General features: G+C 41.4%; 1 protein-coding gene across 19 annotated transcripts in view; it reads right to left on the bottom strand.

Annotated features, from left to right (window-relative positions):
- The window catches only part of WNK1 (WNK lysine deficient protein kinase 1), a 112,641-nt gene that overhangs the window by 57,073 nt on the left and 37,542 nt on the right, over positions 1–18,026 (bottom strand). For all 19 annotated transcript variants that reach the window (XM_083699707.1, XM_083699706.1, XM_083699705.1 and 16 more), the window contains exons 3-4: positions 15,967–16,187; positions 13,993–14,150 (exon numbers count right to left, since the gene is read on the bottom strand). In XM_083699707.1, coding sequence (XP_083555833.1) covers positions 13,993–14,150; positions 15,967–16,187 — 379 coding nt within the window. The remainder of the gene's footprint in view (positions 1–13,992; positions 14,151–15,966; positions 16,188–18,026) is intronic.

The raw sequence follows: 18,026 nt of genomic DNA on the forward strand, positions 1-18,026 counted from the left end.
TGGCATTCCAAGGGGCTTTTAGTCACCATTTTGCCCTATTAAATTTACTCCTACCAGCTCACTTTTAGTGCCTTATCAACAAAGGCTGTTGGCTCAGATGAATTGTTCCTGTTCTTTTAGAAGTATGAATTTCGATGAAAAGTCCCTGCTCTTATTGCATTGCAAAAACAGAACAAAACCCTGTTCTTCAGTTGCTCACCTACTAAAGGAAAACTACCAAATACAACAAAATGATTTTGAATAATTAAAGGCTGCAGTTCTAAGTTTTAACAGACTTTTATAAAACATTTTAATCTACAACTCAAAAGGGGGGGGGACTGTTAGTAATCTGACAGGCAGCCCTTATCAGTTAGAACACTTAATTGCATAGAGTTATGATCTATGTATTTTCATGCAGAACTATTCAAGGGAAAAGTCTTGAATTCAAATTACCTTCTTGTGATCTGATCACATGAAGTGATTACAATACAAATTCAAAAGTCCACCGAAACAATTTAAAAAACAAACCAAAGGGAGGGAGGGAAGGAGGGCAAGTAAAGGACATGTTGTACTGTTCAGGGCTTCCAGCCATGTACACAAAGCCATTTGAGGGTCAAGCTAACATTGAGAAGCAGTGTAAGTTATGTATAAGCTAGTACACATCACATTTGGTCAACACACATATCTACAACACATTGTACCTGCATATAATACGAAGTATGCCTTCCAGTTACTAGCAGGGCATGATTTAGATAATGTTGACTTAGTAGTACAAACTTTGATGACTTATTATAGGCAAGAGACACACTGATATCTATTAGCACATTCTTCCAAATTACTTGGTCTTATTTATTCTGTGAAAAGAGCTGCTTACAGAGTAGTATCGAGGTGACTAGACAGGTAAGGTTTAAATCGGCCTTCCCCAACTAGCTGCCTTCCAGATGTTTTCCACTACAAATCCCATTAGCCCCAGTCAGCAAGGGCAATGGTAAGGGATGATAAGAGCTCAAGAACAATGGCACTTGTTTGGGATTGACAAATATAAAGTTGCTTATTATTACAGTGGTACCTCAGGTTACATACGCTTCAGGTTACAGACTCGGCTAACACAGCAATAGTGCTTCAGGTTAAAAACTTTGCTTCAGGATGAGAACAGAAATCGTGCTCCGGTGGCGCAGCGGCAGCAGGAGCCCTATTAGCTAAAGTGGTGCTTCAGGTTAAGAAAAGTTTCAGGTTAAGAACAGACCTCCGGAACGAATTAAGTACTTAACCTGAGGTACCACTGTATTTTACACCTTAAATGACCACCATAGGATTAGTAACAACTTGTGGGCTGATAATTTTTGTGAACCTATGCTCAGTATTGTATTAGCATACACAGAAGTATACTCACTAACCACAATAAAGGCCAGTGAATGGTTTGGAACAGTCAATATTCAACTGAAAGAGGACTATGAACACGGAAGTTTCAAGTTGTTGTTTTAAGTTAATATCTCTTTTGAACTTAATGTTTCAGTTTAAGAAGTTTACTATTTGGGACTATACACTTTCACTGATATACAATTGTTTTGTATCAAATAATGTAAATACTTTATTCCATTCTCGAAGTCATACCAGCTTTGCATATATAAAAGATAATCAATCATAACAAAAGATAATCAGAAAAACTCTTGTGTTATCTTTGAGCTAATATAGTGTAGTAGCTAAGAAGCAAGACAATGAGACCAAAGTCACCAGAGTGAGCATTCATGGAAGAGGATGAAGGAAGTCTGAAGTGAATCAGACCTTCCTCTTTCATCAATTAGTTTCCAAGTACATTAAATGGTACACTGGATAATTACGACATTTCCTCCTTTCAAGGCAATCTCCTGGATTAAGTATTTGCTGCCTTTGCACTGTTTTTGCAGAAGTTCCTGCTTGCTATTACATGCCAATTTAAACTATAGCCTACTCTGTCACTTACATAATTTTTTCTGTGTTAACTATTTTTAAAGCATTTTAGAATCAAGTGAGCATAGCTCTCTTTCACCCTACTTGTGTTGAAAACTGGGTTAATATATTTGCACTAAGCTTTCTTTCACAGCAGTTCAAAATGGCAAGTGAACAATATGCTGAAAAGCAACTTCAGAGCCAAAAATAAATTCTTAACTGCTCAACCAAGCACCAGAATATAGTATCTGTATTAAAGTGGCATAGGTTATCACAGCACTTATCAAAATAACGAGTGCTTAATACTCCATATCTTTGTCAACTGTAATTAACTTACATTAGCCCGTTTAAACATTCCTATTCCTTCCAACCACACAAGACAGGCACCGCCATTAAATTACATTAACTGAAACTTTTGATTACCTTTCATTCCTACAGAGACAAACCTGCATTTTGTGCATAGTGATGGTTGGCCCCATGCCTCCTTCACTTGTGTATGAGAAGAGTTATTCAAGAACCCATATCTAGTATATCATCTAGTATATCAAAGATACTAGATGTATTCCTTTGCCCCCTCTTCTGCACAGTTTGCTGGTGTGCTTGTTCATCCTAGTCAGAAAGCCCTAGAAAGTCCTAGTACTGTATCTAGATTTCCAGGCATTATCTAAGTAATTGTGCCAACATTATTTTCCATGCACATGGAGACCATAATTCCTAAACAGATCCACACTAAACCTGAGTCTCAGCTGTCCTTTCTCCACTTAATTTGCACCAAAACCATTACATCCATACTTAAGTCCAGATACTTAATATTTTGAAGTCAGGACTGCCACAGCATAGCACCCAACACATGAAAGTAGTTATAGAACAGATCTATACAGAATTCTCTACAGAAGCTTCATGACCCCCTATTTCCCATCATATGACTTAAATGAATGCAAGCTAGTATAACAGAAATTCTTACCTCTTTACCACAGTCTGTGTGAGAACAACAACAGTGTGAATTTATGATGACAAACACTGGGCAAAAATCTCTCTTGGAAAGATCCATTAGGAGACTCAGAGGCAAATATGTGCACGCAAAAGGAGAATGGACTGTTAAAGTCCACACTTAACGCACAGCAGAAGGAAAGCAGGGATAAAGCTTTGAAGGAAGCATAGTCTTCTCTACAGTTTTGCCTTCCCTCATCCTGTGTCAGCCTGTAGAAATCAGAACTCTGTTTTCCACTGGCCAAGCCCCTTGACACACAGCAATAATAAATGCCATGGAACAGGTAAGCCTTCTTAGGGCTCCTCCCATTTCATCCTTCCCTGCTATTTCAGGAAAATTGGCATCTTCTTTTGCAAAACCCAGAATAGACTCTGTCCAAGCTTCCCTGTTCTATCATGCAGAGTATTAAAAAGAATGTAGCTGAAACTGAAGTGTCTTGATGATTCTATTTATAATTTATAATTTAAGGCACACCACTTGACTGGCATTATAGCAATTATATTAATTAATCTGATAGCACCACTAGGATGTTACTTAGTCAAATGCAGCTACAGAACTCCTCTTTCTACCTAGATTACAGTATTCTTTTTATAAGGAGTCACACAACCTATTTTCTAATTTTACTCCGCACTGGGAGCAAATAATGGAACTATGTCCCTGCATTTACCTATGCCTCTACATTTTGCTCTTTTGCCAGTTATCTTATGGACTGTTGAAAAGTTTTACAAGGAAACCACATGTAGCACTAAAATACCATTGTTAGAAACTGGGATATGAATGCTAGGAGCCATGTGGCTCCTGGGACCTAGGTTGTCGGCACCAAAACAAAATGTCTAGACACCATTGGGGTAGGGGGGTGCTCCACTACCAGACCAGGCGGCCCTGCAGTAAAAAATAAAAAATGCTGCCAGGTAGATCAGGGGTCTGCAGGGTAGACACGTCTTTTGTTACTGCTCTGCCCCACCAAACACCTGATTCACCTGGCAGCAATTTATTTTATTTTTATTTGCTGCCTGGTAAATCAGGGGGTCTGCAGGGTAGCACAGTACCCCACCAAACACCTGATTTGCCCAGCAGCTCAGCAGCAAAATTAGGCACATCTTTTGCTGCTGTGCAAATCAGGTGTTTGCCGGGGTAGTGTTGCAACAAAAGACAAGTGTATTTTGCTGCTGCTGCTGTCCCCTGCAGACCAGCTGACTGCACCCAGAAAGGTGGAGATGCTAGGCGCCAAGGGTGACTCCTGAACATCTCCATCCAGTCGCAAAAGGCCCAGCTAGTTTTGAATGCTGAATATAACTGAGAACATCAGCTACCTCTGCCAAAGCAGGAGAGCACCTTTAATACACTCTTAGCCCCTTGTTCTTCCCAAGCTACTGGACAAGACAAAACATGCTTTTCCACACTGACTCATCACATGCCCATTTTAACTGGTATCCAGATGACAACATCCACAAAACAATCCAAGTCTTTCTACTGAAAAGACACAAATCTGCTAGATACCATGTTGGTGCATAGCAGTGGCAGGTTTCATAGAAAAGATAGAAGAGTGGCCGTGCCAGCAGGACTGCTAAGGGAGGGGAAGGATTGTAAGAAGATTGGAAACTTTTTCCAATTTTAGATATACAAGAAACTCATGCAAGATCACATTCAGATCACATGTAGTTAATTGAATATGCATCTGTGTCACTGTGTATCCACATCAGGAAGCCACAACCCGTGGCTACTGCCCTCCCGTGAGATCACACACAACTATTTGTGCACAATTTACATGCAGTTTCCTACATGGAAGTGCTAAGAAAGTTATGATAGCTGATAATGGTATTTAGGATTTCCCCCAAACAAGGGGATTAACAATAGAGTCTGAAAGGAATTTTACTCTAATTGCTTTAATCTTCTTTTAGACTTTGCCATTAATTATGTTGGCCCATGAACTCTAGAGTCAAGCTGCAAGGTACTTTGAAAAATCTCCATTACTTTTTTACTAAGCTATTTCAGTACTGGTTTGAGCTAGATGTAGGCTGCTACAAACCGTTAAAGGAAATGTTAAAAGAACTCATGATCCTAATGGAAAACAAAGTTAACCCCTTCCTCCCAACCCTGAGGCAATACTATGCAAGGTAATTTAATTTACTCCATGCATCTTATGAAATGCAAATTTCTGTTATGTTACCCAATCCATGCTTAACCACTTCATTCCTGACTCTACAGCTTGCCCAGCTAAACTTCAATTTTAAATACCAATATCCAATCCAAATTATGGTGTTTTCCCCCCCCGGTATTACAGCTTGCTGTGCCCTAGTAATGCGCATAATACTCACCCCTACTTAGTGGTATGAACACATTTTACCGTATTTTTCGCTCCATAAGGCGCACCTGACCATAAGGCGCACCTAGTTTTTAGAGGGGGGAATCAAGAAAAAATATTATTTCCCCACCCCCAGCCCCAAAGAGCAACGGATAGGCTGCACGCAGAGCTTCTTGGGGCTGCCGGGGGAAGCCCGGGTTCCCCCCCCCCAAGCCCCAAAGAGCAAAGAAGCCAAGACAGCGAGGGGATCCATCCCGCTCGCTGTCTTGGCTTCTTTAGCCGTGCGCAGCCTCTCCGACCAAGACCTCTCCGACCCCCACCTCCCACAAAAGCCCACAGGAGCCGCGCACCCTTTAAGGAGCGCGTGGCTCCTGCGGGCTTTTCTATGAGGAAGGAGAAGGGACTGACTGGCCGCGTCAATCCCTTCTCCCTCCTGGGAAAAAGCCCGCAAGAGCCGCGCTGAGCTTGTGTGCGGCTTTCGGGGGCTTTTCCTGCCTGCCTCCCTCCTGCATTCGCTTCATAAGACGCACACACATTTCCCCTTACTTCTTAGGAGGGAAAAAGTGCATCTTATGTAGCAAAAAATACAGTATTTCAGGATTTCTCAGAATACTTTCCATGCCTTAGAGATACTGAATTTTACCACCATAGTCCACATTTTGTGAACCAGCACTGCAGTACTGTCTTCATCATAACAGCTTTTATCCTGCACAACCAGTTTGACTCTCCTTTCCCCACCTTCATCCCCATCTTTGACTTTCCAGTGTATGTCTGGGAAGTTTTGTTCTCCAGTTTATTCCTATCAAGTGAATGGTCGTATTATGATGGGGGTGTGTGGAGTTACTTCACAATGTGCATCTTCATAAATCCAATGTAGTTCTCACTTATTAACACTGCTAGTCATTGCACTTCCTTAAACATATCCAGAGGGTGGGCTGAACTTGTTGCTCTGCTGGAGGCAGTATGTGAAAGGGGGAATTAGGCATAAGCATGAGAGGAGACAAACAGTGAAGGATGAAGTAGTGAGTGGGGTCAACTGGCAGTGTAATACACAGTGGAAGGTGGAAGGAAGATCAGTGATGACGTGGAACAGTGCTTATGAAGGAGGCACTGAATTCCTCTGATAGCTGGCTCTGCCTCTGCCTCTAGATCTTCCCTCTCTCTCTCGACATTTCAGTTCCATTCTGGGAATTATGCTCTGTGAGTTCACATTGTGAACGTTGGTTGGGGTTCCCTTCAGGGACCACCGGGGCTAGAGCAGGATGCAGATCCTGTACTGCTCATGACGAGACAAATGGTGCACTGTCTGTGTATGGCCATCTACCCAAATGCACACAGGCACTTGCATGGCCCCAGGGTGGGTGGGGGTGACAACCTTTCAAATGCCATGTAGATCCTCCCACTTTCTAATGCACTAATCCTGGCACACTGCTGCCTCAGAAAGGCAAAGAGCTGCAATGTGGATCTGGCCCTGGAGTGAATCTGAAATTACTTTCCTGATGTGTTTGGGTTATTATATGCTAGTCTAGTAAATCCAAGTAATCAAACAAGTAATCATGATCAGATCCCTGAGGATTCACAAATCAGTTTATGAATTGGTTACAGTAATTTTGTTCAGAGGGAGGTTACCTTCACTGCAGTGTAGAGACAGGCAAGTCTCAAATATAGTTCCATTTTAGGATCTCCTACACATCTTTGACTCCACAGTCCATACCTATTTCAACACTTTACAGCAGATACTTTCATTAAAGTGTTGCTTGGATGAATGAAATGCACTATGTTACCTTATAAATCCCCACTAAAGAGACAGATTCACAGGTTATTTTGATTGCTAGAACTGAATGTAGGGGGTAGAAACTTTAAAAATGCAAATGAACTAGTCCTGTGATGACTTGTCAGTTGACTTGCAGTTAAATGTGTGAACTTCCTCCGTAGAAATTACAGTCATACAGAAGCTTCATCTATAATGTTTCATCTGTGATAGCTGTTTGCATTAAGTGGGGAAAACGCATGTGGGAACTGATCGTTCTAAAAGACCAGATTAAATATATTCAGCCCAGTTTCATTCCTAGACAATTAGTGGCATTATATGGGCAAACATGTACAAAAAAAATGGCCAACAGTCAAGCTAGACAAAACATTAAATTCATGATGACAGTCAAACTTTTTAAAAAGGTTTTTAAAGGCACAGGGAGATCACAACTACAGAGTATGGGGAGGAGAGATTTAATTATTCCCCACAAACATTGCAGTACTGATGAAGCAGGTATTGGCATTAATGGAATCTTATGGGAGGGGGTGAGCTGGACCATAAAGAAGGCTGATCGCCAAAGAATTGATGCTTTTGAATTATGGTGCTGGAGGAGACTCTTGAGAGTCCCATGGATTGCAAGAAGATCAAACCTCTCCATTCTGAAGGAAATCAGCCCTGAGTGCTCACTGGAAGGGCAGATCGTGAAGCTGAGGCTCCAATACTTTGGCCACCTCATGAGAAGAGAAGACTCCCTGGAAAAGACCCTGATGTTGGGAAAGATTGAGGGCACAAGGAGAAGGGGACGACAGAGGACGAGATGGTTGGACAGTGTTCTCGAAGCTACAATGAGTTTGACCAAACTGCGGGAGGCAGTGGAAGACAGGAGTGCCTGGCGTGCTCTGGCCCATGGGGTCACAAAGAGTCGGACATGACTAAACAACTAAACAACAACAACCATTGTCATAAAGAACAGATTATATTCCATCCTAAAGCTGTGCAGCATACCCAGAACCTCCTAACTGGAAGCGTTGTACTTTGAGCAGGCAGCATAAGCTAGGACAAGGATAGTCAACTTTGTGTTCTCCAGGTGTTGTGGACTACAACTCCAAACAGATCTAGAGGGCATTACAGCAGCTACTTCTGTACTTGCAGAACTCAAGACCACAAGGAAATGGTGAAGGGGACAATTGCTCTGGTGGTGTCACGGACTGGGCAGAGGAGGAATGGTGGAGACTGCCTCTCCAGCCTGACCCTTCCAGAGAAGAAGAAGACAGTTCAGAATTACAACAGGGGTTTGAGGGAGATGAAGGGAGAAGTTGGGAAATAATGGAAGAGGGAAGAAGAGGAAGAGCCGGAACAGCTGGCTGACATGTTATCACTAGAAAGCATTCCAGACCACCCTTCTTCCAGAACCCAACAAGTCTTAAAAGTAGGAGAGCAAAGTGCTCAGAAGCAAAGGGCCCTCAGCGCCACCCATAGAAGGGATGACGAAGTAGGAGAGAAGGGGAGGGGAGATTTACTCAGAGCAACACGATTAATCCAAGAGGCTGCATTTCTAAGCCTCTCTCTGTGAAGGAAGGAAATCAGCCCTGAGTGCTCACTGGAAGGGCAGATCGTGAAGCTGAGGCTCCAATACTTTGGCCACCTCATGAGAAGAGAAGACTCCCTGGAAAAGACCCTGATGTTGGGAAAGATTGAGGGCACAAGGAGAAGGGGATGACAGAGGACGAGATGGTTGGATAGTGTTCTCGAAGCTACCAGCATGAGTTTGACTAAACTGCGGGAGGCAGTGGAAGACAGAAGTGCCTGGCGTGCTCTTGTCCATGGGGTCAAGAAGAGTCGGACACGACTAAATGACTAAACAACAACAAATGGGAGGGGGAGAGAAGTCAGCAAGTTAAATGCATTCACATATTTAAATATCACTATCTTGGCCCTAAGTTCAATGAGGACATGGGTCAGTAGCAAAATTCAGTACTATAATAACAAAGTGCAATAGCATAATAGATAAGATGGTCTCTTTATATAGTACAGATTCAAGAACCATAAGGGCAAAACACACTCAACATGTTTCGGCCACCTTTAAATAGTTTAAAACTGCCATAGACCTCTGCAGAGTTTCATTTTTTTAAACCCCCCTTTGGCTCTTCACAGTGAACAGCGAAGGTGGGCATGACTCTTGCAATGATGGAACAATCTCTCTTGAACGCTACCCATTCTGGCTGATGAAAGCCAGGTGGGGTGGGGTGGGGGCTGATCAGGTCAGTCCAGGGTGTGCAATGAAGTGTGGCTTGCTGGTCTTAAAAAAGCAGTGGCACATTCACTCTTGAAGAGATTTACAATAAGTACCACCTGGTCACCAATACTCGCTTCTTGGGCAAGGTGGTGGCAAAGGAGCTGCAGGATATTTTGTTTGTTCATTTGGTTTTGGTTCTTTTGGGTTTTTTGTTCGTTTGTTCATTTGGTTTGTTCATTCATATGGTTTGTTCATTTGGTTCATTTTGTTTTAATTTGTATACCACCCTTCATAGATCATAGGGCAGTTTACAGCAAAAAAACACAAAATGATTACACAAAATACATAGCGAGAAAAAGAAAACAAACCCATTAATGCCCCCTTCCACAAGAACATTTAAAAGGCCATAGATTGTTTAATCAGCCAATGGTCTGGTTACAGAGAAACGTTTTCATCTGGCACCTAAAAGTAAGTAAAGAAGGCACGAGATGAGCCTCCTGGGAACAGCATTACACAAACAGGGAGCCACCGCAGAAAAGGCCTGTCCTCGTGTTGCCACCCTCCAGTCCTCTCATGGAGGAAGCACACGAAGAAGGGCTTCAGATGATGTTAGCATGGTTTGAGTCGGTTCATATGGGGAGAAGCAGTCCTTGAATACAAACTATCTGGATCCAGTTCTATCTGGAATCAGGCTTGGTTTGGTGACTAAGTCAGCCTCTGTTGCCCTGATGACCTGTACCAAGAACAAGGCAAGGAGAATGCATCTCTGGCTCCTACTTTTCAATCTGTTGAATTTTTTTGATACCACCGACAGCAGTATCCTCCTAGACTAGTTCTGTGAGGTGGTTACTGGAGTCTTCCTGAACTTAATAGGATTTCCTCCTGAGCAAACATCCATAATATTGGGATGAAAATCTCAAATAACAAGGTTCTTAATGAATGAATCCTAGAACTTAAACATAAAGCCTAACATTTTAAGACAGATGTATTATTTTAAGATATGATTCTATGGTTCTATGTATATATTAAGTTGTCCATAAATAAAACCTATTGCCTATGTGAACAATTGAAGATAATGTCATACAATTAACTAAACCTTGGAATCACTGAAATCACTACAATTATCTGAATCTACCTTATTTTCCACACATTGTGGAAAGCAGCACTCTTATATGGAAATTCTGGGCAATATCTAAGTCACTGAACCAATTAATGCTGAATTGTACAAAACAATCCTATAGGAAATACAGAAAAACCTGCATCACCAGAAGAGCTATGAAACAAAAATGCTAGTCCCATATAACGGACTCAGGCCACGTTTGGACATTGTGCTGAACCAGGCATGAGGAGCCTGTGGCACTCCAGATATTGCTAGACTACAACACCCATCATCCTTTACCATTAACCACAATAGCTTGGGCTGATGCGAGTTGACAGTCCAGCTACTTTGGAGTGGCATAAATTCCACACTCCTACACTATACTGTAGCTTCAGTGACACGAACAAGCTTAGGTGAGCCTTAGTCTCACACATACATGATCTCTCTCCTCCTCCACACAGCTGAGAGCAGACAGATGCTTCCACTTTTTCATTATTTGTCACTTCATCCAGATCAACAAACTGCTTAATGAGAACTATGATGTTTGAAACAAGCCAACTTGTTTCAAGGAACATTAATGTTTACCAGATTGGGTGGAACATACTAGTACAGCCAAAGCTTTCAAACCTCTGCCCCGCTGAGTGAGGGAAGAGGAGAATTCAACACTGAGGCTCACCTAGGCTCATTTACTTCATGCTAAACTATGGTTTAGCATGACGTTGAAAAACAGCTTCCATGGAGAGGTTTGAAAGGTTAAAAAAGATGCAGGAAACTCAAGGACAGTTTGTCCTTTAACAAGTACCAAACTCCAAAACAACTTGTATCCATTCATGGTTAAGTATTTAGTGTAGCCCTGGGAGATTAGCAATAAACCTGGATCTTTTACACACATTTGTATGGAAATACAGGAGGCCAGCATACCTAACGTTTTAGCCCCAGGAGCTCTGCATACTTCTGAAGTAGCTTGGAAGTTGTATTACTCACTGTATTCACAAAGGATTAAAATAAATTACTTTTGCCTGTACAGTTACAAGTCTGATTTCTGATCTTCAGATCTTTGCTGTTTGACATACAAACTCATGCAGAGAGGCAAGACAAAGTAAAGGGGAAACAATAACTATCCTGATTTCTGCAGCTGCATTACTGGTAGTTTTGTCTTGCTTTTGGTTCTCTTTATTTAGCTCATGCGAATAATGAAGTTGGTTTCCCTTAAACTGTTTCTGCTGAACTTTAATAGCTTTTTGCCCTGCTCAGTTGTAAACCCAATAGAATCATTCCCTATTTCAGGAACGTTACAGAAACACTATTTCCTATGAATGAATTTAAAAGGCAAAAGTGAAATGAAATGGATTATAGTCTCTGATTCTCTTTTCTAACTTGACCCTTCATGTTGTGGGTTACCGGTATGCCTAAATCTGCAATGTGTATGCCACCCTGAACCGAATTTCGCCAGCATACAAGGCTTGATCTTCCTCTTGCTAACTTGCCCCAGTATACCAAAGCTTTCCCTCTGCTCTGCACAATCACACTCAATTATTATTGTTAATCACCCACCCTTCCCCCTAAGGTCCCATAGTATGTCCAAATTTATCCCACTTTAGTGCACATTTCATAGCCCTCTGATGAGGGTGACAAGAGAAATTCCATTCTAGGATGAAGGTGGGGAGGGGGTGGGGAGTCAAACCCCTAGGCAACCCCACCATCAAAACAAGATGCTGCTCACTGCTGCCTGGAGTCACCAACATAAGAGACACCAAATTTCAGAGTTAAAATTTCAGTACTACATAACATCAGCTAAAAGAAAAAATACAAACAGAAACTTTAATAATAAAGTTCACTGCATTCTATTCAGTTTATTATTTTAAAAGGTAGGCTTGCACACAGTGTTATCAGTGTGAATGGTGCTTTACAGAGAAAAAAAGACAGCTGGTCCCTGCCCAAAAAGTTTAAAATCCTACACAAGCAAAACAATAGAGGAAGGAAGTAGAAAAATGTATTCAATTCATTTGCACTTAAGGCTTAGCTTCCACAGATAATGTGGTTGTGCCAAAGGCTTCATAGAAAAGCTGGACTTTTGAGAACGAGTTTGGGGGGTGGGGGATGCAACATCCTATAGGTGGCTCAGGGAGGCAGCTGCAGTGAAGTCACCAACAAGGAAGAAAAGGCCAGAATAATTCAAAGGCTCTGTTTGCAAAGGAGCGCATGTCCCATGCAGGCCTAGGTGAGACCAGCTGACTAGCCTTAACTTCCACCTCCTTTGTGACTGAAATGGGAAAAAAATCTGTTGCCTGTGATGGTGCTGCTGCACTGAGTGAGGAAGCCCCTTCCCAGAGGAATTATCTCAACTGGCACTGGTTGGTGCTTTGATAAATTATTTTTTAATACTATGAGTTACTATCAAAAGGCACTGTTTATTGAACTGAACTGAACTGAACACAGGCTGAAACCCACACCCATTTTCATTAAGTTCTCCCCAAAGTTTCTTAATTGTGGAGACACACTATTTCCCCCTGAATATGAGAGGCAAACTTTGCTACTGAACTTGGAAAGCTTTCCTATTCATGTGCAAGGCTATGAATTTGCCACACTCGAAGGAGGCCATCTCCTGGGTATTTCTGCTCGAGTCAATGTTCTAAGGAGTGAAAGTCTAGAACAATGAGTCATGCAGATGCACATCAGTGAGGTTTCTATGTGGTGGGTTGTTTTCTCCATTTTGGTTCCCACCAATTTGGGGAGGAACATGGGGTGGAAACCAGCCCCATGCAGAGCTTATCTGAGGCCTGGGGTGGGAATCTTGTTATAGTTATACCCTCAAAAACAAAAAAGCAGCTGGTCCTGGGTTGCCCCCCCTGGTCAGCTTAGCCCTCCAGGGCCCAGAGAAAGTGTACCCAGCTGCCCTCCCCCATCTTCATGGACCTGGTGGAAACACTTGGGCTCAATCTCAGCTACATTACTAATGCTTAATGATTTTACTAATGCTTTTTATAGCCACTGAATTCTCCCTGGGTGTTGTTTTTTGGAGGGGAGCTTCTTCCCACCACTTATTTTTTTGTACTCCCACAAACCTCAAGCTTACCCCCGTCTGTTTATCCCTCATATGAGGGTGGTAGCTTTAGCTATATTTGTGCAAGCATGCTAGGACTTGAAACAGAAATAAGGATATTTCCACTGGAAACCAACGGAAAATAATATTTCCTTGAATGGCAGGGCAAAAGTATTTTAAACTTTTACTTACAGCTTGTATAAACAAGTATTTAGAATCCTAGTTAAGCAACACATGCCTATAATAATTCTTTCATTCTGTAACATATTTGTTCAGATCAAGAGCTAATGTTCAAGTTAATGTTTTGTAATGAAGAAAAAACTGACAGGGTCAAAAGATTTCCACCAATATCCAATTTTAGTTTGGTACAGTACCTAGTTACGCAACTTTTCCTGAATGAATGCCAATGAACAGTAGGATTAAAGAACTGATTTCTACCTGAGCTTTAAGTGTGGGCTGTGGCTCTTCCTTTTTGTAGCATTCAACCTCTTGCATTTCATGTAGAGCTAGGAAAGAGAGCATCTACATTTTCCCAAGTGTGTGCTTTCTTTTCTTTTTCTCTCCTGCAAAGCTACCCATCCTCTATCACTGAAGGAAGACATCTTTTGTTAGCTGTGGTAGGAGCTCTACAATTGTAGATGGTTATAGGAGACTTACGCTGGTCACTCGACGGTAGATCTGTGCAGCATTTTGACACTCAGAATAAGGATATTCAGACGTAGCCATCTCAAGCATACACATCCCAAAAGCATATACATCAACGGATTCATCGTATTTCTCCTCATACATCTCGGGTGCCATGAACTCTGGGGTACCTTAAATTAAAAGAACGATTCAGACTCTAAATGTCTCAAAGCGAGCAGAGGCTGCTGGCGTTACTCACCGCAGAAGGGAGTAGACGGGTAGACCTGTGAGAAAAGAAGAAGTGGAAGCAAAAAGAAGAGGGAGGACACCCTCAGTCACTCTGTTTCATCAACGTATCCCATGGGTCTTCCATTGCAAGGCCTTTGCAAGAAGTGAGGAACCAACAGTTAAAGTTTTTTATGTTCACCATTTATATATATTATAGTGGAACAGAATCGGGGGGAACATATGAAGATTTTACTCATAATGGTATATGATTGAATCCCAGTTTGAAGATAAACGGAGAAAAATAAAGTAAGAGACTAGCTAGACTACAAACCAAATACTTGTTAGACACACTTACCTTTCCTCCTTGTGAGGAAGGAGGTATGAGGCTTGTTTCAGCATCCCTGCCTGCCCTCTGCTGTAAAAAATTAGTACTGGAAAGAGTCCACAGCTAGTCTCTGACCCGTAACACTCCATTTACTTCTGTTTAGTGTCACTTTAAACAAAGCCTTGCAATGAAAAACCCTGTGTTTATGAATAAAGGCTTCTTAAAAATTAATTTTTCAAAAATGTTCTGCAAAGGCCACTCACCAGAGCCCTTTTTACATACTTACCATTTCACCTGCAGTACATTTTATAGGCCTACTGCAGATACAGGAAATAGTGAGGGACATCCTACAGGCAAAAATACTCAGAAATATAGAGAGATTGAGTTATAGGCACAGAGGGCGAGATTCAATAAATCCTAATTTTAAAATCAATTTGCAGGAGGTGTATTATCCCTGATGTATCAAACCAATGCACCCTTCCATTTCACAGAAATCTGCACTATATGAATCAGAGATATGTAAGAGCCAGAAATTACCAATAAGCAGAGAATTATTTCCTGCAAACAAACCAGATTGTATGCAAATTTACCAATCAATCACTTTTTACTTCCCTATCCATCTTCCCATGATTCAGTGGTGTTCCAGCCTTAACTGAAAGGGAGCATACTAATTCAATTGTTCAAAAAAGTCAGAATATGGCAGTTTTCCAATTGAAAGTTGATCATAACATATGGAAAAGAGACTGCTATGTTAAGGAAGTTGGTCATTTCCCACTGAATATTCTCCCCTTTCCACTAACATTAATTGTTTCTAGACTGGCTGGAAAGCAGGAAATGTTTCATTGTCACAGAGGCCAAGATATTTGCAAATGTGAATTTGTATTGTTAAAATCAGGTATTACAACTTCTGAAAACAGAACTTCAGAAATAGCTGTAGATTGCATTCTAAAAACACACACTAGCAGATGCAGACTAAAAAGGACCATCTTTTCCCTCGTTAGCTTGCATCCTTCACAAAACAAATAGCAGAACAGAGCTGTTAAAACCAATTATCTGGTCATAGTTTCAGACCAGCTGACAAAGCTATTGTAGGGTACTTAAATGCAGCAGCCCAGAAATTTTAGGTATAAGGCAGAGGTTTGTATTTTTTAAAAAAAGAATTTTCATTCAAAACTCTGTGCTTCCCCTTAATCCCAGTTCAGAACAGTTATTTCAAAGGATGGAAATACTTTGGTTTTATCAAGTGTTCTGCTAAGTGAATGAGCCTACACACCTTGAGAAGATTCTTTAGGAGAATACTAATATCAGGGACCCATATTTTATGAGACCTAAAACTCCAGAATTTTCAGGGATGAAGCTTTTTTCATTTCCTTTTTTTTTTGCTTTGTGAGAATTGGAAAATTCTATTAGGCAAATTTTCAAGTAAGAACTGCTGAAACAAACCAGATGCTTACCTATCACACTCTTGGCAAAGGAAGCCCGCTTCAAGGTTGCCAGACCCAAGTCTCCTATCTTGACTGATCCTGTAGGGCCAGTAATAAAGATGTTGTCACACTTCAAGTCACGGTGGATAATGGGAGGAGTACGCGTGTGCAAGAACTGCAAACCCTTCAGTATTTGCCGGCACCAGCTTCGCAGTACTTTGATTTTCATCACTTTAAACCTTTTTAAGTACCTAGGGAAAGAGCCACAGGAATAAAAATAAGCTTCAAGCTTCATCTTGAAGTCCATGCTGTTGGAATGCCACAAGTGAACTACAAACCATCAAACAAACAGTTCGTAACAAAAGCAGACTTCGTATGAGCCAAACTCCACACCGCCAGAAAAAGAACATAGGGCAAAGAGAAGTATTGGGAGTACTGAAAACCAGTCTTCCTTTTCAGAGGTAATAGAAACTGCACAGCAGGGCTCCATCACAAAAAGAATAACTACACCTGCAGCATTTATATAAATCAATACACTGAACTGATTGGCTCATGAGTTAGAATCCAGGGGCCACCAATCTTTCTGAACGTGTGGGCACATTTGAAATTTTGAGTGTGTGGTATAGGAGCAACCCACCTCTGGTGCTTTTCCTTAACTCCCTTCTCCAGAAAATACATGCATGTACACATGCTCACATAAGCACACACTCCTTCTCTTTCATATTCTTTGGGTTCTGGGTAAAAGTTGAGATTCAGTAGAATTAAAACAAATCTTTTTTAATGTGCATGATTTTATATGAGGTTCCCCTGCACCAGTAAAGCATTTTTAGTAGTAGGTTGCACAGTAAAAATCACAGTGACAGTGCTTGCCAGCACCACAAAAACATGCCCAAGGCACAGATTCCCATGTATCTTCATGATTTTTACATAACATGACAACAAAGTTACTATCAAATCATAGAACACATCTGTGACACAGGTGGGCTATGATTTGACAATACTCTTGAGGTGATCCCATGTACAAATTATGAGGTTCCATAAGGATTGACACCTCAGATTTATGTTGCTGCTCAATAGTAGCTCTGAAAGTCAATGAAGGCAGATATGATCTGTTACTTGATTTTGAGGGGAGCAGGGAGTAAATAACCTCTGAAACAACAAATGCGATTTCAAGAAGATCTGTTTTACTGGATCCATGTGCGCACACGTGCTTTTTCTCTACTGACCTTGGCAACTCTTCTTTCTCTGCTGGCCATTCTTAATTCATCCCCTCAGTATGCTAGAACAGGCATGCCCAACTCCCAAGTGACTGCAATCTACTCCCAGTATAAAAAAACTGGCAGTGATCTATCCATTGTCAGCTTTCTTTGGGAGGCAGTGGCAAGAGTTGTTGAGCTCTTTTTGAGGAGGCTTCATCAGAGTTGTTGGGCTTGCGGGGGAGGGCAGGTTGCGATCCCACAATGACCAGGGACAGCCCACAGTCGACCAGTAGATCGCAATTGACTGGTTGGACATGCCTGTCCTAGAAGATCATTATTCCCCTTTCTTTCCTTTCCTCCTAATTACTCCACTTTCTAATCAGTTGCCTGAAGTCTTGAAAAGCACATAGGAAAACTCTTCCTTCGTCCTGTTTCATCTTTATATGTTTTACAAAAGGAAGGCAAAATAAGCACATTCGCTACCTCAAAGCAGTTTCTCTTTTTCATAAAATAATTTTAAGTATCCATTCAGTTTTCTGTACATGCTGTAATAGTTTTTTTTGTCTTTTTAAGCAATTAGCTTTACATCAATTAATTTTGCTTAAAACCTAGCTGTTACACTTCCTGCAAAAGCTCCATTTTCAAGAGACTTCAGAAGTGATACCAGCTTAGGATAATATTTGAAAAGTCAGCATCCCTGGCAGGAAAAGTTGGGGCCCAAAGCCTTTAAGAGAAGAGAATTGGCAACAGACAAGTACGTTTTAAGAGCCAAGAATGTAAGCAAAGACACTATAGCTGAGCCAAACTGCCTCTCTTAAGATGTATCTTGTGCAATGGGCACAAAAACCTGAGTGATATTATGCGAGCAGCAAAATACTCAAAGGGTATCTC

The sequence above is a fragment of the Podarcis gaigeae genome (genome assembly GCF_964106915.1).
Source record: "Podarcis gaigeae genome assembly, chromosome: 10".
Lineage (NCBI taxonomy): Eukaryota > Metazoa > Chordata > Lepidosauria > Squamata > Lacertidae > Podarcis > Podarcis gaigeae.